This window comes from Lagopus muta, chromosome 10 (genome assembly GCF_023343835.1).
Source record: "Lagopus muta isolate bLagMut1 chromosome 10, bLagMut1 primary, whole genome shotgun sequence".
Taxonomy (NCBI): Eukaryota; Metazoa; Chordata; class Aves; order Galliformes; family Phasianidae; genus Lagopus; species Lagopus muta.
In genome coordinates, this window is record NC_064442.1 from 13,026,328 (window position 1) to 13,053,646 (window position 27,319).

At 37.9% G+C, this 27,319-nt stretch overlaps 1 protein-coding gene and 1 long non-coding RNA gene across 7 annotated transcripts in view; one reads left to right on the forward strand and one right to left on the reverse strand.

Annotated features, from left to right (window-relative positions):
• The window catches only part of LOC125698006 (uncharacterized), a 36,089-nt gene extending 31,176 nt beyond the window's left edge, over positions 1–4,913 (reverse strand). The window contains exon 1 of the long non-coding RNA XR_007379038.1: positions 4,816–4,913. This is a non-coding gene — a long non-coding RNA (uncharacterized LOC125698006). The remainder of the gene's footprint in view (positions 1–4,815) is intronic.
• The window catches only part of CGNL1 (cingulin like 1), a 50,584-nt gene continuing 28,118 nt past the window's right edge, over positions 4,854–27,319 (forward strand). For 3 of the 6 annotated variants that reach the window (XM_048955764.1, XM_048955769.1, XM_048955770.1), the window contains exons 1-8: positions 4,854–4,976; positions 17,433–19,031; positions 19,537–19,631; positions 20,439–20,532; positions 21,511–21,612; positions 22,535–22,683; positions 23,223–23,358; positions 24,186–24,398. In XM_048955764.1, the coding sequence (XP_048811721.1) occupies positions 17,451–19,031; positions 19,537–19,631; positions 20,439–20,532; positions 21,511–21,612; positions 22,535–22,683; positions 23,223–23,358; positions 24,186–24,398 (2,370 nt within the window). In that variant the 5' untranslated portion in view covers positions 4,854–4,976; positions 17,433–17,450. Of the gene's footprint in view, positions 4,977–5,103; positions 5,228–5,299; positions 5,494–5,602; positions 5,861–17,432; positions 19,032–19,536; positions 19,632–20,438; positions 20,533–21,510; positions 21,613–22,534; positions 22,684–23,222; positions 23,359–24,185; positions 24,399–27,319 lie in introns of those variants that run through there. The other 3 variants (XM_048955768.1, XM_048955765.1, XM_048955767.1) reach the window with 3 other exon arrangements.

Sequence of the window (27,319 nt, forward strand, 5' to 3'; positions counted from 1 at the left end):
ATGTTCTTGGACAAACTTTTTGTCTTTGGAAGGATTACCTGAATGAGGTTGGGTCCAAGACCATATCATTAAGGAGAGGGAAGAAGGCCAAGTGTAGCCATAAGCTGTCAAAGGAGAAGAACAGGAGTTCCAAAAGTCTTATGATGGCTGAATGAAGAAGCGTCCGCAATCTTCAATTGAAGTTCATAGAAGTACTAATTATTCACTTAATTACTAGATAACATGTTAGTTTATGTTTTAATATTGAAACTAGCATGTTATACACAGCAAAGTTTTTTGTATTTTCCTGTCAGCAATGTCTTTTTTTCATTTTCCACTGACATTCCACCTTTCTATCTCCCTTTATTTCTATGTGCATAAGATTAACAATTGTATAGTCTTATACTCAGTAGGAAGAGTATTCACAGACTTCAGCTAACTGAAACAAAATGTAATTCTACAGTGACAAATTACAGATTAAATTTTCCCTTACTAACTTTTTCCTTCCCAGGGATTAGCTAATATAGATTAAAAAAAATTTGCATTTTCCTCTCTTGAGGACATCTGAAAATATTCCTTTCCTTCTCTACAATTCAATCTATTACTTTAGACATTTTATTTACTACATTTTACAGTCCTATTAAAAATTAGTCTTGGAATGTAAATATGTTCTTGGATAGTTGCCCTAATGGATGAGATTATTCAGGCTTTTTTTAGAATATTTTTACACACCTCTCCACACTGTGAGTGTGGGTTGGAAGCAGAGGAACTGAGCGCTGTGCATTGTATCAGCAGTACCACAACAGCTGCATATGGGAGATTAAAAGATGACACACGTAAAAGATGAGGACAAAAAAACAAAAACCAGCCAACAAAACAAACAAACAAAAAGCCCAACACCTAACAATCCTCCAAAACAAACAGCTCAACACTGAGAGAAGAGGAAGAAAATAAGAAAGATGGAAAAACAAGAGCCATGCATTATTTGTCTTTGGAGGAAGCAGAAGTCATACATTAAAAAACATTTGGTAAAACTATAAAATTATTTTTCCTCAAATAACCCAATTGCTCTTCTGGAAAGAAATTTATACCAAAGTAAATTCATTATTTAAAATACAGCTTCTTTTCAATGTTTCATGCTACCAAGGTGGTCTAATTTTTCCAAAAGGGTCCGTTTGCATGCTCGTATAATTCAAAAATGCCTTGTAAAGTTTGTTTAAATGGCTGAGAACAAATACAGATATAATTTTAGAAACAACTCTGTAAATACCGTGCTTAAGAGAAAATGTTTTCAGAAAACAAGACAGTGAAAATAAGGGCAGAGACTAGAAGGAATTTTTAAGACTAGAAGAATTTTTAAGCCAGTGCTTCCTTAAATAAGAAATTGGTTAAAATATCTATTAAACATCTTACTGAATGCAGTAATATCAGGGATAATTGCCATTTCTTAAGCAACAGACATCTAGACTTTTAAAATAATGAGAAAAAATGCAATATGTAACTGTAAAAGATGGTCAGAAGCTGTGTTTCAAAGTACTTATATACCTTTCTCCAGTGTGATTATTAGATTTTTTCCAAAATAAAAAGTCATAATTGAGTTTAATGCGTAGTAGAATAGTAACAGACAGAGGTGCACCTTGCTGGAAGCCAAGCATGGCACTTTTAACACCAAACTTTCATTACAGTCTGACTCAATGAGGAAGGAGAGCTGAATTTAGTGAGTGCTATGCAATTGTGGAGGTGTGCTGGCGCAGCTAGCAGCTGGAATTAATCTACAACACAAGCTAGAGCGTTTCTGTTTGTTTTTGCTTTAGCTGCATACTCCATTTAGTATTGTATTTCACAACTGCCTGATGACACACTGCCTGGGCTGACAGAGACATTAATCATAGTGTTCAGCCAGTTTTGTAAACAAGGACCAAAGCTTTTATTGAAAAGAGAGGAAAAGTTGGTGGTTGAGGGCGAGAAAGAAAATGTAGCCTGCACTAAGGTGACGTTCTGTAAATGACCTAACTCTATCTTCAGTGTAATTTTATCTTATTACTGCATTTATATGCATCTCTTCAAAAAATTCTTATCTCACTGGACAATCTTGTGCCTTTGCAGTAATTTCAGCTGGACTACACTACATGCTTAATGCTTGTAGCATCATTATGCCAAGTACTCCCAGTGCTCGTGCTCAGACTATGACAAAGCTCTATACAAAATCATCTGAAGAAAATATTTGACTGAAACTACAGTTTTCATGAAAAATGAAAAGTTCAGATTAAAATGTCCACAAAGGCTTACAAAGCAGGAATCCAGCCAAAGGTCTCCTTTTCAGTCTATGCAGGAATCTCACAGTCTAAAGAATTTTAGCAGCTGTGTGAGTTCCATCTATTTCTCTTTGATTTTTTAAAAAATAATACAAATATTTTTATTAAAATACTATGTATTAAAATATCAGTATTTTGTATTCATATATATATATATACAGTTCAAAAATCATATGAAATAACATTTGTGAAACTGAGAAATGCAGAACAGAAGAAAACCTTCCTAAGCAGTTTAATACTGAATGTACCCCATTGCACTGACTCCTCAGCTGCTACCTGATAGTGATGCATCATGAAAAAACTAATTAGGGATTATATAATACTGATGCTTAGTCATCATAGCTTGATTTTTTTTCTTTTTTTAGCAATAACTGAATATTCTGTGCTTTTCTTCTGGTTTGCTTCTAAGTGCAATGGAAATGCATCACTGTATAACTGTTGATGAACACATGCTTTAATTAACCTGTAACAATAACCTGATAATTACACACCCCTCGACTGAAGAATTTTGTTGCTTATTAAGTTTGATTCCTTCGAACTTCACAAAACTACAGTAAGAAGCTGAACAAACTATCAGCTTATTTCTTCATATTTTAATTGTAATAAAACAGACATGTGTATGTGTATCTGACCGATAACTGTCGCATAGTTTGTGTAACTGTGAAAAACAGTTTAATTACTTTTGTTTCTTTCCCACACCTTCTTTCTCAGTTTTACAGATGGGGAGTGATGGGATAAACCTTGTGTATGTTTTGAAAACCTCAGTGAAAGGAGCTAAGCAAAATACGTAAAGCCTTTACTTAAATAGTTCTATGATTAGACGTGGACTCTGGTTACGTGAAAAAATGTGTACGAAAAACAAGATTTGAATGCTGGAAATATATTAAAAAAAATCAAGATGGCAACAAAAGTTCTGGCTGTTGTGGATCGTAAGTATTTTATGTCAGACCAACTTAGTGAAATAGAAGCAGAAGAATCTAAAATAGTTCAACTACGGCTTTCTTTTCAACAAACATTTTGTGAGATCATGTATTTAGTACATCATGTACAAATGCATTTTTCCACAAGTCTATATAGTCCGTTACCTTAATATGACAGGTCCTCTCAGCAATGGAAAACTTGATTAGATGTCTGACGACACCTCGCTAGCTGGCTCTTCAGAAAGCTATTTAGAATTTGTCCAATTGACACTGTTCATAATTATTTCTATGGATAAACCACCAGTATAGTGTATTATCACCAAAAAAAAAAAAAAAAATTCTTCCAAGTACCAATACACTTAGTACAGTAGAATATGCTTGTTTCTATAAATTCTCAGAACACAATTTTCTATCCTGGTGCAGATTTGTGTGAACTTTAACATCTTTCCAACACAGGCCCTAAAATTGGGCAGGGTGTCCCAGAAATGGCATTATTGATGTTGTAGGGAGCAGTTCCTTTTCCTGTTGAACAACTTTTTATACATCCTAATTAAGACAGGGGCATTCTCTACAGCAAGTAATGCAGTTCTCTATAGCTTATGTTGTAGATGTTTGCTAGCTAAGGTTTTTTTTTTTTGCAGACACATCAGAGGTAGCAGAACAGCTTTGGCGGGAATGTGAGGAGCAGTGACCTCAGGTGCAGCTGGATTTGAAAGAGGATGTGTGCTTATCCACATGCTTCCAGCAGAACAGCTCTGTGGCTTTTGTTGTTTATATACAGATTTCTTCCTTCTCTGTTCACTGCCCTGCATGTTCCTCTCCATGCCCTAGACACAAACCTTTTTTTCCCCCCCATACAGTTGCTATAAGCATTTCTTTCTTAGCACAGAAGTTGTATGGTAAGAAACAAAGTTCTGGCAGACTGAACAAATAAATGAGGCCCAGTTCTTGTGAGATGCTTATAGGGAGTTGCCGTTGTGCTTGTTGTTTGTCTTTTTTTTTTTTTTTTAATGACATACTCGCAAATCTTGGCTTCTCAGCACGTGTCCTTTCTTCACACACAGGTGAAGGGAGCCTCGCTGCAGCGTGGCAGCCCTTCAGGTCTCGTTACATAAGGAAGCTATCCTAGGAATCTGCAACCTGTTGTATTTCCAGTCTAACCGAAGACACTGTAAGTACCGTTCAGAATGCTGAGGACAGCTGGGGCGTGCCCAGAGGCACCGGTGGCTTCGTTCTCTGAGGACGGCCGTGCCGCCCTGTTGGCTGCGCGGTGCTCCGCTCACCTGCACACGTTCAGACCCGCGCTGCTCGCCCCGTCCCTGCGCTGCCTCAGCAATTCCCGCCGCCCCCGCGCCGCGCTCATCAGGCAAAACAACGCTCGGCTGACAGGCGGCCTCGAGCTCACGGTACCGGGCCCGGGCTGCTGCACCAGAGGACCGTTCCGGCCGCCCCTTTTCAGCCTGGCACCGTTTGCCTCAGGCAGAACAAAGTAGGAGCGGTATATAGGCGTGTGGGCGCCTCCTCGGCCCCCCGCGCGCCTCGCTCGCCTCAGGCAATGGGCGGGAAAGTGCAGCGCGCGCACGAGGCAGCCCCTCGCTCACCTGAGGGAGCGCCGCCGCGGGCTCCTCCCCGGCCCGGCACGGCGGCCCCGGCACCCCCTCCCCCGCAGGAGGGGCGGGCAGTCCGCGCTCGGCTCCGGCGGAGAGCGGGACTGCCCCGGGGCGGCGGCGAGAGCAGCTCCGAGTTGTTGGAGAGAGCAACGGTAAGGAAAGGGTGGAGACGGGGGCGCTGGGAACCGAGGGGAGACGGCACGGCGCCGCATGGATCTCCTCGTGGGGACGGGCGGGCGGGCAGACGAGCGGAGGGCCGCCGCGTGACCTGAGTGGAGAGCAGCGGGCACCGGGGAGCGGGGCGGCCGGGCTGTGGATGGGGCTCCCCGCGGGTCGCTGGTGTTCTCCTTCATCGCTCCGTTAAGCACGGCGCTTTCCGAAGGCCGAGGGCGCTGTGAGGGAGGTACGGAGCCGCTCTCCGCACGGCCGTGCCGCGCAGCTGGCAGCGAAGCGCCGGGCCTTCCCCACCCCGGCGCCCCTCGGGGCAGCGCTTCGGGTGCGGCGAGCGGAGACGGGCACGCCGCCAGCGGGCCCCAGGGACGGCAGCCGCCGGGAAAACCGCCTCCAGCGAGCCCCGAACTTTTTTGCCGTGACAGGGAGGGGTCTCTTCTGGCCCGGGTGGCGGTGCGGTGCCTCTGCCGGCCGTGCCGCTGTGCTCCCCGCGCTCAGGTGAGCGGGCGCTGCGCGGAAGGCCGCGGAAGGCCATCAGGTCGCCGTGCCCGCGCGCGTTCCTCCGGGATTCCCCGCATTCCTGAGGCGGGGGCCTCTCCGACGTGCTCGTCTCCCTCTTGCTCCGCAAATTGGCGTCCTTTTTTACGAAAGGGTGTGTCCGCCTTGTGTGTGCTCGCATCGTGGGAAAGGCTCTCGCTTCAGCCATTTGCGCTGCCCGATTAACTTTGCGTCGGGTGTATGGTTTATATTCCTGCCGTCTGGTGACAACTTCGTTGATCAGCGCTGCCGTACGGCTTTTGTGGTGAATTTGTATTAGCGTCTGCCGTCGACAAGAGATTAGTTGTACGGCTTTTATCTTTTGCCTGTAAGTTTGGTTTAGAGTCGAATTTCTTTGTGTTTTTTTTTTTTTTTTTTTCTCCTCCCAAGCAAAATAGTTTTTGTAGTTCACTGCAGTGGAGTTGGAATAATTACCAAGGTAAAAATAGTGGAAACCTGTCCTCGAAGATGGTTTTATTTATCTGAACGTTTATTTGCATGCATTCATAAGATGAATCCTGGAGATGAATCAGACACCCCGTAGGATACGGTTATTTGTGGTATCATTACAGATGATATCCATATGAATCCGAGGCATTCAATGTCTGATGTTTATTCTGACAACAAACTGTCACAAGACTCAACAGTTAAGGTTCTCTATAGAGCAAGTTTTAACAGACCTTTAAAACTTTCATAAAAAATACAATTAAAATGGAAAGACCATTAACTTTTCAAGGTGGTTTGTGAGAACTTGTTTTGCTAACAATTATATTTTCTAGACATGTCATTATGTGATGGATTTTTTTTCCTTACCCAGAGTAAATTCCCATATATCCACGCTGTATGCTAAGCCAGGTTTGGTTACCACAGCGTAATGTAAGAGGTGTACGATGCAGCTAATAAGATTTCGTTGTTGCTTTAAAAATGAAATTAGAGTGCAAGTCTAGTGCAAGTTGCAAGTGCAACTCAGGTCTTTTGTTTTGGAAAAAGGTGCATGCAAACCTTTACATAGAGCAGTGAGATGTATCATTAATGGTGTGATAAGCACTGCTTTATACCAAGGAGATAAAGGAATGTGTCATGTTATTACTGGGAATTGTCATACTTTTATTGCATGTTATTCTTTCTTTGGCACACAGCCAACTATACTTGCACATACACTGGTTGAAAGATGTGCTTTTATCTGTGTGCCTCTTTACAAACTTGAAACGGAAAACTCAGTGTGAAATTAGAAAGCTGTTTTTGTAATTTTGATTTAAAATTCATATGTGATGTTAAGATGGATTATCTTTCCATAGTAAGTAATCATTATTAGTAGAGGACGATGTTTTTTATAGGTTAACACTGAGAGTTCTTTTAACATATCAGGATATGTTACATAAGAATCTATTTAAAATATAGAGGTGTTTTGCAAATGTATGGGTAGACAAAACGAAGTCCTAGTTGGTTGATGTTGAATTGCAAATGAAATTGTTTCTAAACCCACCGCAAAGGATTATTTTTGCAAGTGTCCCTAATGTTATGATAGTCATGAAGAGGGAGGGGCATTCATTGCTAATCTGATTGCTTACAGAATTTGTGGTAATATCCCGAAGAGATTGTCTTAGGCTGCCTGAATTGCCTCCAAGCAAACCAACTTATTTCAGTTTCTATTAACTGCAGTATTAGGTTCTCACTATCGCTATTAAAACGTTTGAGAATACACTTAAGTTTCCTCTGGTGAGGTGTATACAGGAGATATGGAATTTAATTCATGGTTAAAATGCTGTGTGGTGCAGTGATGGGTCACGTGAGAGGAATTCCACCACAGTGAAGAGATGACAAGGCAGAAACAAAGAGTTTGTGACAATACTCTGTTTCTTCTTCTGCATTGTGTAATAGGAAGTTGATCTTTCTGGGAGTATTGGTCAAACTGGTTTGACTGGAGTCTGCAGTGTAATCTGAAATGTGTAGATGGAGTGGCATGACCTCGCACTTGAATTTTTAAATTGTTGTGGAGCAGCATGAGTTAAACGTTTTTGCAAAGCCTTGCTGCATGTAGTTTAGTAAGTCTGGACTACACTGGGCAGATTCTTATGTAAAAATACCAACCGTAAGGATTTGGAGGTCTAATAATTCTGCAGATGTGAGAAATTACTCCAGAGTAGTCCAGCATTGTTTCGTTGTCAGCCCGGTGTTTTACTATTTCTGCTTTTTTTGAAGACATAGTCATAGTGATGTTGTTATCTCACCTTTTTTACTATGTTGAAGACACAAAAATGTGTCTGTAAATACCAAACACCTGAGCCCGATTGCCCAAAATGGCATTCAGCCTTTTGTTGTGTCTGCCTGCTTTAATGGAGGGGAAATGGCAGATATCTGAACAAGATCACTGATGCTAGCAGATTTCCAAGAAATGACAACGAACACTAAAATGGGCCATTTTCCCCATCTCTGTGTAACTCTGAACACTAGCAGCAGTGATTGAGCTACTGCCTATGTATTCAGATGAAGTAGACTTAGGAAATTTATACTTGTTCTTTTCTGCCTGTCTGCCCCACTTCTTCCTTTTTAGTATTATTAGGGAGTTATCTTCTACCTGATTAGTTCAGTGATGTGATTCAGAGCTAGCCTTTACAAAGAACTACTTTACAGTGTAAGGATGAGCAACTAAGTGTCTGGAAAAGGCAGGATGCAATGAAGATAGAAATTCTCCAGTTTGTTCCTACCAACTGCATACTGGATAAGATGGAACTGTCTTGAGACATCCTCAGCTTAGGTTTGGCCATTCGTAAGTCTTCTTGCAAGTCTTGAAAGCTGTGTTAGTAGTATGTACTTGAAATAAGTTACTACTTTTGATGTTTCAGACCTTCCTTAACAAAAGGATGGAGAATACCTTCTGTGGAAGAATGTTTTAATTGCCAGTCTGTTGCATGAGGGAAGGTGCTGTTTGTGTTTGTGGAGTATTGTTTCAGGCATGTTCACTTGGAATTATTAACACGTTTCAGAGATCTGACTTTGATTCTTGGAGTGAGTTAAATCTAAATAGTAGTATGTTTCAGAATGTGTGAGCGTAACAATTTAACGCTTAAACCTGAGAAATTAACGTTAGGAATGTGTGTATTGAAGATCCAGTGAAGTGGTAGTCATGGAGTCGCCACTGTTTGGGATTAGAGTTCAGGGTATTGCTGTGACCTTGTACCATCTCTGCCAGCAGAGCTGGCAGCCTTCTTGAAGGACTTCATCCAAGTGTAGCCTTAAAACCTTGTGGTTTATGAGAAATAGAATGAATGATTAAATTCATAGCTGAACATTTTAAATATCCAGTGTAATTTTTCCGTGTATGTTTTTGTGCTAACATGAACTCCGTTTTCTAAATTAAATTGATCCATCTGCTGTATTTCCAGGACCCATTAACTAGATTGACGGTAATAATGAATATTCTCTAATAATTTTGTCATATTCTGCTTAGTATCGGAGAGCAATGAGAAACAGAGATTAAGAGGTGTTTTGGAAAGCTTTTTCTTAAACTCCCCCCCCCCCCCCCCCCGAAAAAAAACCAAAACCCAACCAATCAAAAAAACACCACCAAAAAGCGCCAGCAAGTCTGTTAAGACTGGAGGATGCCTACAGTTTGTCTAAAACTGCCTCTTTTTGTGAGGGTCCCCGTGCTCTGTCATGCAGGCATGCTAGGAGTCATTTCCATTCAAATGGCCGCATGACTCTCAGCTGTCTGAGCATGATAAGAGTTTTACTCCAGGAATTCGCAGAACTTAATAACTCTTTAGTAGCTAATGTGTAAATGTACTCTGAACAGGAGACTTGTTGGCTAGGCTCCCTTTGCGTGCACATTCGTGTATGTGTGCCTGTGGCTTTTTTGTATGTGTGTACGTGTGCATACATAAACTCAGTAATTCTGAGCGGCTGAAGTTTAATAGAAGAGGAAAATGTATTTTCTGCATGTAAAAGCGCTCAAAAGTGGGTAAAGATTTGTGATCTATTTTAACATAAAAAAAACAAGGTAAAAGTGGGTAAAATTTTTCTCTAGATGTAGGGAAATGTTCTCAGTGATGTGAATCAAGTTCAGATTATTTTGTTAGACCTTCAGAAGCTGTTACTGGGCGGGGGTACGCCTTCATGTAGTCATTTGCAGACCATTAGCTGTTACATCAACTCAACAAATGTCTAGTATTTGCTCCCCTAATTGGTTCAGCAGCAGCCTTTATTTACAAGAACAGTTGGTATGTAATGTTACATACAGTTCCTCAAACGCTTGCAGCCTCATAATGAAGCTCTCTCACTTCCCCCCAGCAATTACTCTTCCCGTCTGAGGGTGAGAAGAGTGGTGACCTGTGGGAACCGGTTCAGCCGAAGTGTACAAGCAGAGCCAACACTGTACAGCTCTGTCAGCTTAGGTTTTGCAAGTCCTTCAAGTGATGCATCTCCTGGAGCGGTCCAGCGCTATGAAGCCGCTTTCCTCCATGGAGTTATTTAGTCTCTATCGTCTGCTCAAGTCCCCTCAGACTGAACCATGATATCATCTTGTTGTCTCGTGGCTGGGCTGAGAGCCCACAGTTCAGACTGTGTACTGAAGTTCTAAAATCCATGGTAGAGTTCTCTGAAAGAGGCTAGTGTTTGAAGAATACACTGTAGTTAAAACTAAGCATGATAATAGAAAAATGAGAGCCATAACCAGCTTGAATATGCATGAAGCCACGGCCATATGTTGGCTGTGTAAATCTGACTCCTGAAGTCTCCTCTATGTGTAGTTCTTGTTTAAATACTTGCAAGTATATCTTTAGAGATTTACTTTTTTGTGTGTGTCCTCATATAGGTTAGTTATGCACCTTGATCTTTGCATGCAGTTGTACTCGTTTAGCTCCTCAAATTTAGGAATCAGCTACACGCATGTAGTGAAGATTATGCTGGTTGCATCTGTGTGGGTCAGTGGTATTGCTGTAACTGCAGTTTATATAGTCAACGTTGTTTTGTGTGGAAATACGGAGAAGAAAGTCCAGTGATACGTAATGTCTAAAGCTAAAAAATGATTTTGGAGTAGGGGAATATTTTTAAAATCTTAGTACCATAAATAATATTCTTAAAGCGCTAGCAAAACTAATGAAGGTTGCTGTAATTCTGGTTGTGCTTTACTTTTTTCACACGGGCTTTCTAAAAGACGCTGTCATTTTTAACAAACTTTTTGTCTGAGTAGAAATATCAACAGGATACACCCTCTTCTATTTAAACGGTAACGGTATCATTGGGATGTAATAAGATAATTTCCTTGGAACAAAACACAAAGTTTCTAAGACTGACAATTGGAGGAAAAAGTAGTGAAACAACATAGAACCTCTTGTGGAGTGAGCATAATCACATCAGATGTTTGGATACAAACCAGCTATTGTATTTGAAATCACAGACTGTTTTTAGAATCTGTATCTTTGTGTTACTGAGTTGTTGTTTCTGTCAGTTCTTCAATAGGTATGAAACTGTAGAATTTGATCAACTAAACTACATATGATAAAAATATCTTATTATCTTTTTTTAACCTTTTCTTTTTTAATTTGTCGTTAAAAAAAAAAAAGTATTTACAAAGTTTTGTTGTTTGCTTGCTTTTTAGTTTATAAAAGTTAATTGTACTGCAGTGGTGTTGGATACTTGATGTGCAAACTGATAGCCCCAATAAGTTGGATTCAGTTGTACTGGGGAAAAAAAAAAGAGCTTGTGCAGGTGTATGTTAGCTTCTGTGGGAGACAGACCAGTACAGTGATATGAGTACACTTATGGCAGTATTTGTGCTTATGTGAAGCTTCTACCAACTGTTTAAAAAAAAAACAAAAACCCACAAGTGTAGTGTTCCACCTTTCTAAAGTGATTTTTGAATACTGGAGTGTGTGTGAAGGGATAAGCTGAGACAGAAGACATGAACTACTTTACATGTAGGCTGTCTTCTGTGTTTGTATTTTAATGCATTTCAGTTTCTGATCAATTCCTTCTTAGGATTTGGGAGAGTCTGGAAAATTATTATTTCATAAAGAAAATGAACACGTGGGTTAATGCTATGGTACTTATGTTGCAGTGGTAATACAATTCAGAATAATGTGGTAAGTGTTGAGGTTTTTGGAGCACTTTTTATGATTATAAAAAATGAAGACTTTCATTTCTACTGAAACAGCTGGGTCATTAGGTCATATAATTTTTCTTCTGCGGATAAATCCTGTGAAATTATGACTTATTTAAATTCATACGCAGTAACTTAAGAAAATGGGATTCTTCAATGGGATATCCTTTTCTTCAAGTAAACGTTGACAGTTTATGAGACCTGAGGATCTGCCAAAATGTCTTGTTGTTGACTCACAGCCATGGAAGCAGATTTTCCTTTTGAAATTAATAAATAAATAGACAGACAAAACCTGTTAGTTGTCACACTGCTCAAGCATTCAGCTAATCTGTTGCACAGTTTCATGGAGCTATCAATATGTTTTAAACGTGAGACATTTAGACTTCCTCTCACACAACATTTTTCAGCCAGAGGGAGTATAAGCTAAGGAAGGGAGCAATATTGTTAGGTCCAGCTTTTACTCTTACTGCTGTGAATAGTTCTTTCTATTCAGTTTTCTCAAAGACAGCTCTTTTCCTGTTCCTGAAGGGGTGGCTCTTAACATTGTATTTTACCAGTTGAGTGCCTGAATAAAGTTGTTTAATATTTGGACAGAGCTGAAACTGAAAACATCATCTCCAAAAGCAGCAAATCTAAGACTTAACCACTGCTTTTCAGGAGAAATGTATGAAATACTAATAATCCGTGCTAGCCTAACCACAGCTGCTTGCTCTTGCTAAGAGCTATGGAAGAATGTGTTACTTTGAATTCTTTCTCATGTAGGAAATTCTGACAGCATTTGTAGACTGCTGTCTGAAATCTGAACAGAGACTGATATTTTTCATGGAATAGAAGTGGAAGTAATTGATTCATTGAAATACTGCCCTGCTAAAATGTATTGCTGAACAATTCCTACTGTTTGACTTTTCTGTGGTTCAGGGGCTACTATATTTAATCGTGGCTTGATTTAAAAACCAAACAAAAACCTCACACCTGTGTTCCATACCTACGGATCCAAGTTTTGAGGGCGAAATAAACAGAAGTTTTTGGGGTTTTTTTTGGTTTTTTTTTTTTTTTTTTTTTTTTTGGTCTCTTAAGGTCAGAAAAGATGTTAAGTTTTCCAGAGATTTTCAGTTCACATTGTAACTTTGTTTCACAGTTCCTTTTAACAGTTCCATCCCGATAGCTTTCAGATCTCACTTTTCTAACTTCCACTCTCCTGTAAGCAGATCAAGTGAGCTCAGCTACCCCAGACCTGTCTTCTACATTAGCAAAAGAGAACAGACGGCAGCCCAGGCCGGTTTTCCTCTTGCAGAAAGTCTGAAATTGTAGGTAACATTGACAGTGATTTAGTTTCCCCTAATGCTTTCTGGGCTTGTTTATGACACTGTGTTCCACCAAGTGTAAAAACATTACGGTTTTGGTCTTTCCATGAATTATCCTATCTGCTTCCTTTTCTGTATCCTCACAGTATGTAAGTTTTCCTTCCTTTTTTCTCCCAAAGTTATTTCCTGTTCTTTTTTTCATAGCATTGTCGTCTGTTAATGACCTGACACCCACTTTGTCTGCTGTTGCTGGTGCTTTCTGAACAGTCAGCTGGAGAGCAAATGTTATGTAAAGTGGAAGGACAGTTCCTTCCAGTCGTTTTTCTTTGTGTGTGTGTAAAAATCTGGACTAAGCATCCATTAACTGTTAAAAAAGAGGTATGGATAGAGCTATATCAGTTTAAATTTTTCAGAAGTCATTCAACAGCTTGGAGATTCTTCTCCATTACTCCAAGAGCAAGAATTAGTTAAAAGACAAATAGCTTGAGGACAAGAGCATTCATCTAAATTCACTCTTCCAGAAAGAAGATAGTGGTATGCCCTAATCCTCCTTTAATGAAAAATATTCAGGTAATTCAGTTTTAGGAGTCTCAGGCTTATGATATTGGATATGAGAGATTTCCTGTATTTCTGTTCTCAAGAAAGCCAGGGGCGAATCCTACACAGTTGGGAAAAGTGGAAGAGTTGGATCCCTTGTATTTTTACGCATTCCTTCAGTAGATAAATGAAAGAGGAGAATAGTCGTGTTGACACAGAATCCATGAGGGTTGTATGGCTTTCTGTGACTGGTGGGACGTAGTAACAGTGTGCACCCACGTGGCTGTCAGCATCTCTGCGTGGTCTCCCAGCAGCTCTGACTATCCAGTGCAGCCAGTTGGCCTGCATGCTAGAAGCAGAAAGTGTGAGGTGCTTTATTACAGATATGCTAGAGGCATGCTTACTAATGAGGGTGTAGGAGACAAGAAAACAAGCTTTGTATGTACGCAGAGAGTAGCATTTAGCTGAATTGGGAAGCCCAGTTTTGGACAAATCTGTCTTGAAGATTTGGCTAAATAAGAACTGAACTGGATGAGTTGAAGCAATTGCATGCTGTAATGTTAGGAAGGCTGCACAGCTGCTGAAGCAAACGGCCATCTCTGGCACAGGGGATGTTTCTCTAAGGCACTCTTTTCTACTTATTTAGGCAGGGAGAGCTGTAGGGGTTCCAAATTACATGGGTTTTATTATGTGAGGTTGGTCTCAAGTAACTCATGGTAGCTAGCATTAAAATAGGTGGCACTAGATGTGAAAGGACATGTCTGGGAGCATTTAAAAAAAAAACAAGTTTTTGACCTGTTAAACCTTGTGTTTCACTCCTGCGTTACTTAGCAAGGTATCATATCACCACTGTAGAACAAACTGCTGCAGAATAAAATGTGAAGCAATTGGCTTTTCAGACATTAGAATCTCTCCTGTGTCATATTTTCTGTTCTTGGCAAAAATAAATTGTTAAGAAAAATGTGACCATTTCTTGGTAATGTTATAACTACCAATGACTATCATGCCAACTTGAGGCCGCTGCTTAAAATGAATGTTCAAAAGCCCTTCAGAAGGCTTATTTTAAAAAGAAAGGTCTGACCAGCTCTCAGTGCCATCGAGGTTTTTTTGTGGTTGATTTTTGTTGGTTCCCCTGCCCGTCCTCGGAAATGTTTATAAATATTTCTGTCCCCTGAAAATGTAGTTAAGACATACATTGACTTTGGAATTTTGTGATTGCCTTAAGCTGCTCCAAGGCCACGTTGCTGCCAGAGTAGGCGATCCCGTCATTCCGTAGTGCCTTACTTGCTGATCTGATAGAAAACCTTTTTCTTTTTTTTTCTGGTTCAGTAAAGCTGATCTGGGTGCCTATGTAATGCATGATTGTTGGCTTTGTCATGAGGAGAACGAGGGGATTGTGCAGCTGAGATAACAGTGCCAGAACTGCTGCTCTTGGGGGTTGTGCTTTGTGGGCTGTGATGTTTTAAACCAGTGGGTAAAACAGTGTTGAAGTGAAGGAAAACATTTGTCAAACCAACATATTCTGAACAATTTTCAAGGGGCTATTTCATTGGAAATGACTCTTTTGCTTAAACTTCAAATTAATTTTCTGGGAAATATAATGAAAACTTTCTTGTTGTATGTGTAAACTTTGCATGGAGTAATCACTGTGTCTGAAGCAATGTTTCCTGGTTCTTTGATTCTATGTTGTTCTGAACTTGCTTCAGCTGATGTCTTTACTGAGCTTGTTGATCAGTAAATCCAGCTGTTTAAGTTAATGTTGCAACTGTAGATAACTGTGATATTTTTTTTTCCTTTGAATGTTTGCGAGTTTTCAGGTAAACTTTGCTCAGTAAAATTTGACTTGTTATGAACAGCAGATAATTACCATTCAGAACATAGAAATATGCTTTTATTGTTCTAAATTGCAGCTGAATTTTTCATTTCTGAAAAACAGTGGTTATTATGTGTCCTTGACTATTTTGTCATTTTAGTTAAATATTTTCAAAATTAAATAATTTGTTGAAGTTGCTATTTGTTATGTCCTATTTAATTTGTACATGCTGTTGTGATATTGTCTTCACAAACAGGAGATAAGAACTGATCTTGTAAAATAACAATCTGTAATCTCATTTGAGACTACACACAAAACTACTAACAGGACTATATTACAGTTCAAGTGTTACTGTGCCAGAAAACCTGAACTTAGAATTTATGTCTCACTATTTAAAGAAAACCAAAACAACAAAACAAACACCACCAACAGAAATCCATCCCATCAAAAACTACTTTCTTGTTATTTAAAAAGCTACAAGAAGACAAGAAGCAGCTACACCAATAGGAAAAATGACTTCTTAAGTCCTGTTAAAATATCTAACCTCTTTTCATAAGCTTGAGAGTAAACAGACTGTTCTGTCATAACATTTGATAGCTTTGGTAGACTTAAAGGGGATTAAAACTGGACAGTTGTAGCTGTCAGTGCCCCCAGCTGTCATCTACTACCTGTCTGATGTCAGAATTTCAGTAATTTGAGTATGAAAACTTTTGTGACTGAGCTGTACACTCATGAATGTTCCAGCTTTTATGACGATGAAGTTCATTGTGGAGTGGGGCAGGTATAGGGAAAAGTCCCTGCTTGACTCTTCTCAATTTATTGCTGTAAGCCTGCCTAAGCCTGAGATGCTATCAGGATTTTAAACATGTAAAAATGACTGTAAGCAGCAAGGCTTTTTTTAATGTCAGTCATTGACAATCAACAAAACAGGAACTCTTAAGTAAATCCTTCAGGTATTTGAATGATAGAGCCAGCTGTGTTTTCATGTATGCTTTTCACCATTAAGAAAAAATGTTTTATTAAAATAAAAAAAGGCTTTAAAACTTTGATTTCTGTAAGGTTTTTTTTTTTTTTTGTCTTTACTGTTATAAATGTGTTAAGGCACACGTTTATTTCTTTATAGCTTTTAGAGACAAACGTACCTATGCTGCTTTCTTTGGATGAAGCAAGCCTACTGTTGAGGAAGAGCTGGAGGTTTTCTTTTTAGGAAGAAGAAGTGGCTTTTGAGGGGAGAAAGAAGAATGGGTTGGAAACTAGCATAATACTATTAATATTCAACCAAACTTTTAAATTTGCTCTCAGAAAAAAAAAAAAGAATACAGTTCTGCTGTTTATTTGAGTATCTGGGGGAAATGGTTCACACTGAGATGCTACATGAGTGAAATGGTTACAGAGGTTTTTTGTTTCCCCTTAATTATTATTCATCATCTTTTAGTGATCTTGGGTGTGTCAAGGTTCACTGACTGCTCTACTCTCCAGCGTAGTTCAAAAGTTTATTTTCAGATATTTTTTGAAGCAACTTACATTTTTTTCTGCAGAATGAATAAAGTAAAAATCACCATAGAGTGATGAAACTAGAGAAAGTAGTGACATTTCCACTTCTGAAAGCAAATGTTGAAAGCAAAGTACATATAAGTGCAACTCAAAGGCATGAGGATATTGACCTCTGGCAGTGCTGTAGTTATGTAATAGTCACAATCTAAAAATGCCTGGCTGTTTTGCTCTCCTGGGCTTATGTTTAAATGTTTGTATGGCTGATACTGGCTGTTGGCTATAAAATTATCTGTGCTTTGCAAAGGCAATAGTCTCAATGAATATAGTGGAGATGCTCAAAATAAGAATTGCTTTGACTCAACAAGCTGTGCTAGGGTTGGTTATATGTGAAATCACCTGATTCTAAAGCAGACAGCATCAGTAACTGTGTAGGCAGCCCAAATTGTTATTTCATAACAGTTGCATTCATAAAATAACATTGCATTTGACCCAGAATTGGTCAGTCGTGTGTTTCATGCGTGTGCTTCGGGCTTTGTACAGCTTGTATACTGATTTCATTGCATGTTAGTCTTTAGAGCTGTACTGACTGGCTAATTAAAATAATAAATGAAATGATCTAATTTTTTTTTTTTTTTTTCCTTTTTTAATTCAGCTGTAATCTTCTGATATCATGGAGCCATATTTTGCTGGTTTTAAGCAGCAGGACTACGAAGTTACTCTTGAACTTGCAAGTGAGGAGATTCAAAAAAATAGAAATGGGCAAAATTCTAAGTCAGGATCTTATGGTGTCAGTATTAGAGTGCAAGGAATTGATGGACATCCTTACATAGTACTAAACAATACAGAAGGGTGTTTGTCAGAAAATCCTCCTCTTTCTGGGAAAGAACATCAGGTCATTTCTCAGACTATAAGCCAGTCAGTCACGGACTCCAATACTGCTTTTAAATTAGAGGACAAAAACAGCGAACACACAGATTTTCCTGGAACACAGCACATACAACCCTGTACGTTTAAAAGCCTAAAGATAAGCAATTCAGATGAAAATGAAAGTGGAATATCAGATTTTAAAGATGGAGCATTGAAACCCTCCAACTTGTTAAACTTTCAAAGACATCCCGAGCTTTTACAGCCTTATGATCCTGAGAAAAATAACTTGAACTTGGAGAATTGCCAGTCTTCTGTGTATAATAAACCTTCATCTTTTGCAAATGAAGAGAAAACTGAAGTAAAACCTTGGATTTCTTCTTCTAAAATCATATCCTTACAGAAAACAAATACGTATCTTGCAGAGTCCACCAAAGCAAATTCAAAAAAAATACATTTGAACAGGACAGTAGACATAGAAAGCCAAAACAAGGAGGTGTTGGATTGTCCTGGTAGCATAATCAGCCCCAGTGAGGTGGGTGTTTCAGAATCGTTTTCATCTACGGGAAGATCCCCATCTCTTAGTCCTGCTGCCTACCCAGAAACAAGGAAGCCTAGACCAGATGTACTTCCTTTTCGCAGACAAGACTCATCTGGGCCAGTGCCGGACTCACGAAGATCATCATCTTCATCAGCTACTCCCACTTCTGCAAATTCATTATACAGGTTTTTACTTGATGATCAAGAGTATGCAATCTATGCAGACAATGTTAATCGACATGAAAACAGGAGATACATCCCATTTTTGCCTGGGACTGGTCGTGATATTGACACCGGTTCGCTTCCAGGAGTAGATCAGCTAATTGAGAAGTTTGATAAAAAAGTTGACTCTCATAAAAGAGGTAGGCCAGGAAAAAGGAATAGAATTCATCCAGACGATCGTAAAAGGTCAAGAAGTGTTGACAGTGCCTTGTCATTAGAGCTTGATATGAATTCAGATTATTTGGGTGAAGTGAGTAAGAGCTTAGGTAAGTCAACTGAACACTTGCTAAAACCATCTGAAGTTTGCTTCCAGAAGCAGTTATCCAGAGATCAGAAACCACCTTCTAAAGAGATGAAAATTTCTGCTCGAAGTATTGGAAAGCTGCAGGTGCCTGGCAAAGACTCTCAGAACAGTCATTTCACTTCTTTGCAGCATCTTAAACAAAATGGAGATAATACTGAGAGTTTCGTATTTAGGTCATCTACACTTCCAGGACAGAAAAAGAGAGAGCAAGCTGGAACAGTAACTTCTACTCTGCTGCTGCCAAACAGAATCACAATCCCACCTGATTCAGGAGCCAAAAAGATTTCTTTAAAAACATTTTCATCTGTCCCTAATATACAGGTAATTTTGAATTTACTCTGTATGTTTTTCCCTGTAGCATGCTACAATTTTTATACTGTTAATGCCTGCTTTTCTGTTTCATTAGAACGAACTCAAATGATTTAATACTTCCAAATAAGATAGCAGAATTCTTCATAAAAATTTTAAATACAAAAATTAGTCCTGTAGTTGAGTGTATAGAAAGCATATTTTGAAAACAATCGCGTTCTTGTCTGGCTGAAAGAACGCGCGAGAGAGGTTGGATTACTGTAAAAGATGTTGTGATGATTCATAAGCATAAATGCATGAAAACAGGATGCTGAAATTGTGCAGCTCTGAACAAAATGATGCTCGCTCTTTTGGTGCAGTGTAAGCTTCCTTTTTTCTGTAAGCCCAAACTCGAGCGAATCTTAGTGAAACTGAGGTCCACAGAACATGAATTTCTTCAGAATAGAACATAATGGGTAATTTGAATTGTATGTACAACAGTCTTAGGATTGTACTTTTTGACATTTTATCCTTTCAGGCAACACCCGATCTCTTAAAAGGCCAGCAAGACGTTGCACATCAAACAAATGAAGAGACTGCTAAACAAATACTTTACAATTACCTTAAAGAAGGGTTAGTAAACATAATTAACTTCTAGAGGGGAGGTTGTGTTTTCTCAATGTTTATTTTCAATTACATTTAAAATATGAAGCTGCAAAATCAAAGCTGTTATTAGATTAAATGACTATTCTGTAGTTTTATATCTTTGTTGTGTCCAGTAAGGCACAAGAGGATGTCGAAATACCCAACTAATCAGGACTTTGTAAAGGTATTGTTCAGGATTTGATTAAAAGTACTTGAAGTTTGTGAATCAGAATTATGTTTCCTTCTTTTAAATAATTTTGAAGTTAAACTTAATGGAATAAATTCTCCAACTGGAACTTCTTTTTACATTGCATTTTCTAATGACAACTTATTTAAAAGGCAGGAAGGAAGGATGAATAAATTAAGATGTGCATTATGCATTCTTTCTTTGCATTTATGAGGCTTCTTGGATTCAGTGTAGCTAATGTAGCTCTGGCAACTGTTTAAGAGAGATTTAATGGTGCAGTAGTCAGGACTAGAGAAACCTGCTAGTAATTACTTCAGTGTTTGTTGAGTAATTCTGGATACTTCTCTTTCCACAGTAGTTGTCTTGTAGAATAGAGCTGCAGTTAAAGAGTTCAGTGATGATTTTTCAGAAAACATTTGAAATTGAAATTTTTAACAACCTTCCTTCAGATGATTTAATGAAATCATCGAGATAATTTCTGACTTTTTCATAGTAGATTATTTTTTTTATAGTGGTGATTTATTAAAAAGTTTGGACACTTTAGTTTGTTTTGATGCTAACAAAATAGTGCCTTTGATCATATTTTTGTTTTCTTCTCTGTATTTTAGAAGCACTGATAATGATGATGCAACAAAGAGGAAAGTCAACTTGGTTTTTGAGAAAATTCAGACTTTAAAGTCCAGAGCTGCTGGAAAAACACAGGTGAATTTTTATTTTATTTTTTTAAACTTTTTTTTTTTTAATTTCAGTGTTCAGCCAGTGCTTTAAAAGTTTGAATCCCGTCACTGACTTAGTGAGAGCATTCTTGCTTGTCATTTTCCAGTGATACAGCGTAGTGTTAAACATGTGCTGAAATGCCTTGTGAGATTTTTGTTAGCAGTTAAAAAAGACCATAAAGGTCTGCCATGAGGACTGTGTCAATGTTCACTTATTAGAAGAAAGAAATGCAAACAGTGAATCTCTTGGACATCAAAAGATTGTTGTACTGAAGAGAATGCTGGCATACATTTTAAAAGTAATGTTGGAACACCTTCTGATTAAAATGATGTAAACTGGTACCTAAGTGGAGATAGTGTTTTAATATGCAATTTAGAGAAAACAGTAATCAAGGATATTGTTTTAAATGTCACTGAGAGTCTGCTTATAGTTTTTGTTTCTGAGGAGTGCTGTTTTCTCAGTTTTAAAGCAGAGTGAAGAAATGTCCGGTTGTTGCAAAGATAGCACTAGAAGAACTAAATGTCTGCTTCTGGTGGATTTTTTATCCTGGTCTATAATTAGTCAAAATTAAAATATAAAACATATTTTTAGAGGTTCCTGGAAATTATGAACTTAAAAATCTGTCTTGACATATATGTATGAATCGCTTTGATGTCTGTGTAATTGGAGGTGTCTCAGTAAGATTTGTCCCAAAGTATTAGTGATTTAATTCAGATGTTGCCTAATTTGAATTTCTTTTTAGGTTTGTAATGTTTTCTGTACTATTGGCAACATGCCTTCAGCAATTACTAAGAGGCTTTATGAAAATGGAATCGCGGTTCCTTTGAAAATATTAGCTTGTATGAAAAATCCCAGCTGATCTCAGGCAGTTGGTGCTACACTTTATTCATATTGCTTGTAGTTTCACTTCAGATCTGAAAATGAAATTGTCAAAGAACAATAAGCATCTTTATGTAATTGTAGGTTTCTGATACTTCAGCTGAAATGAAAGCACTGGTGGAGCAAAAAAACGAACTTGAAAGGAAAGTGGAAGAATTGCAGAAAAAACTGGATCTAGAAATCACGGTACCGTACTGTTTCATTTAACAGCTTTTGGATATTTCAGATATACCTTTCTAAGAAAGTGGCAACTGATCAGCTGAATGTTGTGCAGAAGGAAAGGCATCTTTTGTTCAGTTTTCCAGTGCGTTTTCTGTTTCAGACTTAAATATTAGGAATGTTCTGTAAACTGTTGGTGCTTACATAATCATTATAGTTTCATAGGGTTCATTGCATTTCATGTGGTCTAAACTGTTATGTATGGATGCCAGTATGTTTATGATAAAAGAACATTAACACTCCTGTGTGAGTGGCTGAAATGTGTGTAGATACATCAGATAATTGGAACTATTTTGCTTCATATTCTTTTCCATCTAAATGTACCTGTGCATTTCAGAAGACTTTTTCAAAATATAGTTCCTTGTAACAGCTATCCTCTTCAAGAAATCTCTTCCTTATCAGTACTCGAGAGTGAATTTTAGCTGTGAATATTAGGCAGATGTATACATTAAATCTGCTATAAATATCTGTGGAGGCAGATTTTAATCTGCAGGCTGCTGTGAGACGTTTATGGAATGGGAGACAAACTGTATTACTCAGGTGCTATTTATTAAGTGCATCATTTCAATGCTGAATCCAAAGTACTTAAGTACAGTCACGCACTGAATACGTGGAAAGGGCAGACTGGCTTCTTTCAGTTTGCATTTTGAGTTGGCAAGAGGAATCAATATACTTAAAACTGATGAGGGGGAAACTTCACTTTCACATATCTCACAAAAATTGAAAAGCTGTGTTTAATAAAAAATCCAATATTTTAATATTCATAACTTAGTAAATACTTCTACAAATGACAAATGTCAATGCCTTGAAATGACTCCTTCATACAGTAAAAAAGGAATATTTATGCTTAGTCTGTTATCTTGCTTAACTTTTGATCTACAAAATTTAGAATCAGCAAAATTGCAAAGAGGAGAGAGATGCTACACGAGCAAGCCTGCAAGAGCTTCAGCTCCGACTTGATGAAAGTATAAGTGAAAAAGATGCCTTAAAAAAGAACTTGGAAGAAAACGAGAAGGAGCTCAGGCAAAACCTTGAGGAGTGAGTTCATTCTAGAAAACATATTAATTGGAATATATAGCTCAAATTTCTTAGGTTAAAGGTACCTGTGCCTTCTGAGTTTATTAACGGAATCAGACAGTGACATGTCTTAATTGTACAAAATGCTTCTACTGTTTAAAAATTGCGTGTTTTTAGAATATCTTGAAGGAGAAGGAAGATTGTTGATTTATAATCCTTTTCTTACCACAAATTGTTTTTATTATTTTGTTGTCATAATACATGATTCAAATCTTTAAAATACAGAGATACTTGAGTACTTTAATTCAAGATTCAAGAACAATTTAAGAAAACTGTGCCAAGTTTAAAATACAATTTAACTTTTCACTTAATTATTTATTTAAAAGAGCTCTCATTTTTTCTTGTCTGATGTTTCATTTTTCTGCTTCATGTCCTGTTCCCCTGTGTGGAACATGGGAGTAAATAAGTGTATTTTTAATTTTTTTTTTTTTAACTACTTGAAAGAACAAATTAGTATTTCTATAATTAACAGAAAAAAATCCCCTCTTTTTTCTGATGAGGCTTTTTCAAGTGAAGATGGAGCAGGAAAAACACCAGACTGAAATCAGAGACCTTCAAGACCAGCTCTCTGAGATGCACGATGAACTGGATAATGCAAAACATACTGATGAACGGGAAAAAGAGGTTCTGATTGAGGTTAGTTGTAAAGTAATAGAAAGGGGATAAAGAAGTTGAAATAATTGCATAAAAAATTGAAATTAAGAAACAGGAGAAGAAAAACATGCCTTAGCTTATTGTGTAAGATTCAGTTCTGTTGCCCATTAAGAAACTGAAGTTTTAAGCTAGTGCCTAACCTGATAGTCAGCTAGAAGTTTGAGCAGAATCTAGCAGAGCAAAGTTGAAAACTGTCCACAGAAGATTCACTGACCACATGCTTCTTTCCCAGCAATTTGGCAAGGGGGAAGTTACTTCTAGGGAGAACACTGGGGGAGGTGGGTAAAAGGGTGTAGAAGCATAGCTTTGGTAGGAAAGCAGCACCTCTGGAAGTTTAAACTGTTTTAACTTGTGGAAGAACTTTATTCTTTGCAGCAGAAAAGTCAGCAAGGACTTATTACTTTAACTTATCTTGCAGTGTAGGAATCAGAGATCTTTGTTTTTATCTACCTCTTTGAAGGTAGGACCGAGGGAGTTGTTAAAATGCAGCCTTATTTTGACTCCTACTTTATTTGCATCTTTTGTAACATGGAATGCTGTGAAAATCTTTTGGTAAGTTCTGTAGCATCAGATATATTCACTCATATAAAACATCAGTTACAGTTCTTATCATTCTAATCAGTTCTAATAATATTGGTTTTCAGTAGATTTGTAGCACTCTGTAAAAGTTGCAAATAGTATGTTGGTTGTGAGAAACAAAATTGGCCTTGGGGATCTTATTCTTAATTGTCCTCTGAAACACAAACAGAACAGGCATTGGAGCCATCTGTGACACAATTGTGTTTAGTTTTGATTTTGATGTTCTTTAGGAGCTAATGCAAATGAAGCAGGATCTGCAAGAAATATTAATTGCAAAAGATCAACAAGAAGAAATTTTGAGAAAGAGAGAGCGGGAGCTTACAGCTTTAAAAGGAGCACTAAAAGAAGAAGTGTCTAGCCATGACATGGAGATGGATAAGCTCAAAGAGCAACATGATAAAGAAATGCTAAATCTACAACAGAGCTTGGAGAAAGCAACGGAGGTGAGATATAATTAAGCTTTACAGAGAAAAATGAATCATTAGAAGCTTTCAGATCCTAATTTTTTTTTTTAGCAAAGTGGATAAGGATTTGGGCTAAGAGAATTGTAGTTTCTGATACTGAGCTTCATTTCATACTTGAGCAGTGTTTTGATTCTTTGCAGCTTTGCAGCTAAAATTGTGAACCCTTTCCTCAAACAGTTTTTGAGTACGTGCTTATTTTTCCTTTGTTGCGAACTTTGAGAGAGAACAGATGAGGCAGATGGAGCACTTGCTTGCTTGTCTGGAGTAGAATGGCATTACTAAAACCTATAGCATACTCTGAACAGTGCCTCAGTGTGCCTTGCTCAGATTATCGTTTGGTTTTTCTAGCAGATCTCCACAGTTTGTCACCATCCCCTGTTCCTTCTGTCAGCTCCTTGTGTTGCATTCTATTCCCAATTACATTGTCCCTCCTTGCCTGTTGTACAACTTGTTAGTGTGGTGTTTTTTTTTTTTTTTTTTTTTGGTTACGTTTGTTGAGTTAATCTTATTTGAGCGCAAGGAACGCAGCAAAGAGTGGGAAATAAGAATGGAGGAGTTCTCTTCCAACATCAGCTGGGCAGCCCTCCTGAGGAGTAAAAAGGGAACAGCTTCCAGGTGCTTATTTTGTACTGCTTATCAAAATATGTGCTTTGTGAGGTTATCATGACAGAGACAGTAGCTGGGAATTTACTGAACTGTTTTCTGATAGGGAGCAGTTCTTGTGAAATTTACAGTATTATTTTTGTAGTGACAATTATTTAACTTTTCTGTATTCCTTTTAATTTTATGTCAAATAATTTAGAAAATTTCTAAAAGAAAATGTCACGTGACAAATGTATAAATCAAAATTGTATGCCCAATTTTATGCTTAGAAATGCTTATGCTAATATTAGTACATTTTCCCCCACACTTCAGTGGTGTTGAGTTGCAGTTAATCCTCCTAGTCATGACTGTAAACATGATGTAGAACTGAACTAGAATTAAGCTTGAAAGAAAGCTTTGTGTGCTTTATGAGCAAAATAGGATCTCAGGTGGAAGATACTGGATACATATTGCATTCAGTTGAATTCGTATGGAGTATTCTTTAAAAGGATTGTTTTTAGATATGCAGTTTTCTTCAACAGTTACAGAAATTTATTTGCACTGGTCTATTTACAGCCCAGAACTTCTGCTTGAGATTGATTGACTGTTTTAAATATCTTGTTTCCCTTTGTTTATTTAATTATGAAGATATTTGACTAATCTAAGCTGCTTGAACCAAATTCATTCCTTTCCTTTGAAAGAAAACTAGAACATTTAAATTAACATTTTTTTCTTATACAGTAATTGTAGTGACAGCTTAACCTCAGTGAACCATCTCTCAAAGTTACTGCATGGTAATTTACTGTATTTCAATTATGGAACTGTAATTATGACTGACAAGAAATGAAAGAGTAGTCTGTTTCGCATAACAATAAGATAGTCTGGGAAATGGCTCTGTGACTGGTTTGCTGTGACTTAGGTAGTTATAAATAGCTTTTTTTTCTTTTTTCTTTAATTTGCACATTATAGCCTATCTAAGATACGCAAAAGTTTAACTCATTCATGTTGCTCTAAGAGCAAGTTTTGCTCTTACTCTACTTCAAGTGATGTTTCTCTGTATTTTAGAGAAGCTTTTGTAATGCTTAACTGGAAGATTTCAATAGCCTGAATGATTTTTGAAATGCAGAGCTACGTCTGTGCCCACTGCTTGAGATTATTTGTTTGTGTTTGATAAATTATCTATCAGGAAAATAAAACTGGTCTCTACAAGGAGTTGGATCAGTGATCTGCTTTGATCCTATGTGAGGTGCCTTTCATTTTTTAATCAATCTGGGATACCCCAGATTGTGTGTGTGTGAAAATCATGCTTTATATAATTGAAGCTGTTTGACTTTTTAAGTACTTTTTGCATCATTACAAGATGGAAAGATGTATACTGCTTGGTTAGATGCAAGAAATTCACATCAAAGATAAGTGGAAAGGGAAGCGTAATGAGGAAAAGTAGTATGTAAATGGTATAACAATGTTTCTCATACAGAAAATAATTACACTGATATTTCAGAGATGGGAGTAAATTGAAATCTATATGTATCAGGCTGTTAAATCTTATGCTACTTTATTACGCAGATCAGTATGCTGAATAAAGTTGTTTTGTGTTAGGCCCCAAAGGAAGTATTTGCTGGGAGAAAGGAAGTCATTTTTGTGCCAACAGAAATTTCCAGCTACTACAGGTAGATGTGCAGCACAGTTAGTCTGTGTTGTTAAAGCCCTACATGGGCTGTTTCAGTAAAATTTGGAAATAAATTTTGGACAATAATACAACAGGTAGAAAGTTGCAGCAAACTGCAACCACCTGAAACCGTACCATCTCAGGGAAGCACAGTTGCAAACTACACAGCAGTGCTGAATTTGAAAAGCAGGCTGCACAAATGATGCATTAAATGCTGTGGAAAGCTGTAGCCGTTTCGTTACAAAAGGACTTACCTAAGCCTGACCTTGACTGATTTATTTGGGTTTGTAATATTTCTGACTTCATCCACAGAGTAGTAGAACAGATGCTCAAAGAGCACTAGAAGTTGATTTGTTTATCAACGCATTTGAAGAATGCAATGAAGCTCGTGGTCGTGTGAGCTATGACTGGCACGTATTTGGTGTGATTAAACAGAAGGAATTTTAGCAGAGCAAGTGATAGGAACAGTAAGAATCTGTTTTTACCTTCTTTCCATGTTACAAACTAAATATGTACTACTTTAAAATAAATAAATGCTCAGCATTTTATAATTTAAAATATCAAATATGAGAAAAGGCTTTGATTTTTTTTTTTTTTTTTTTTTTTTTTTTCTCAATCTGTATGAGTTAGTTGTGAATTTAGGTGAATC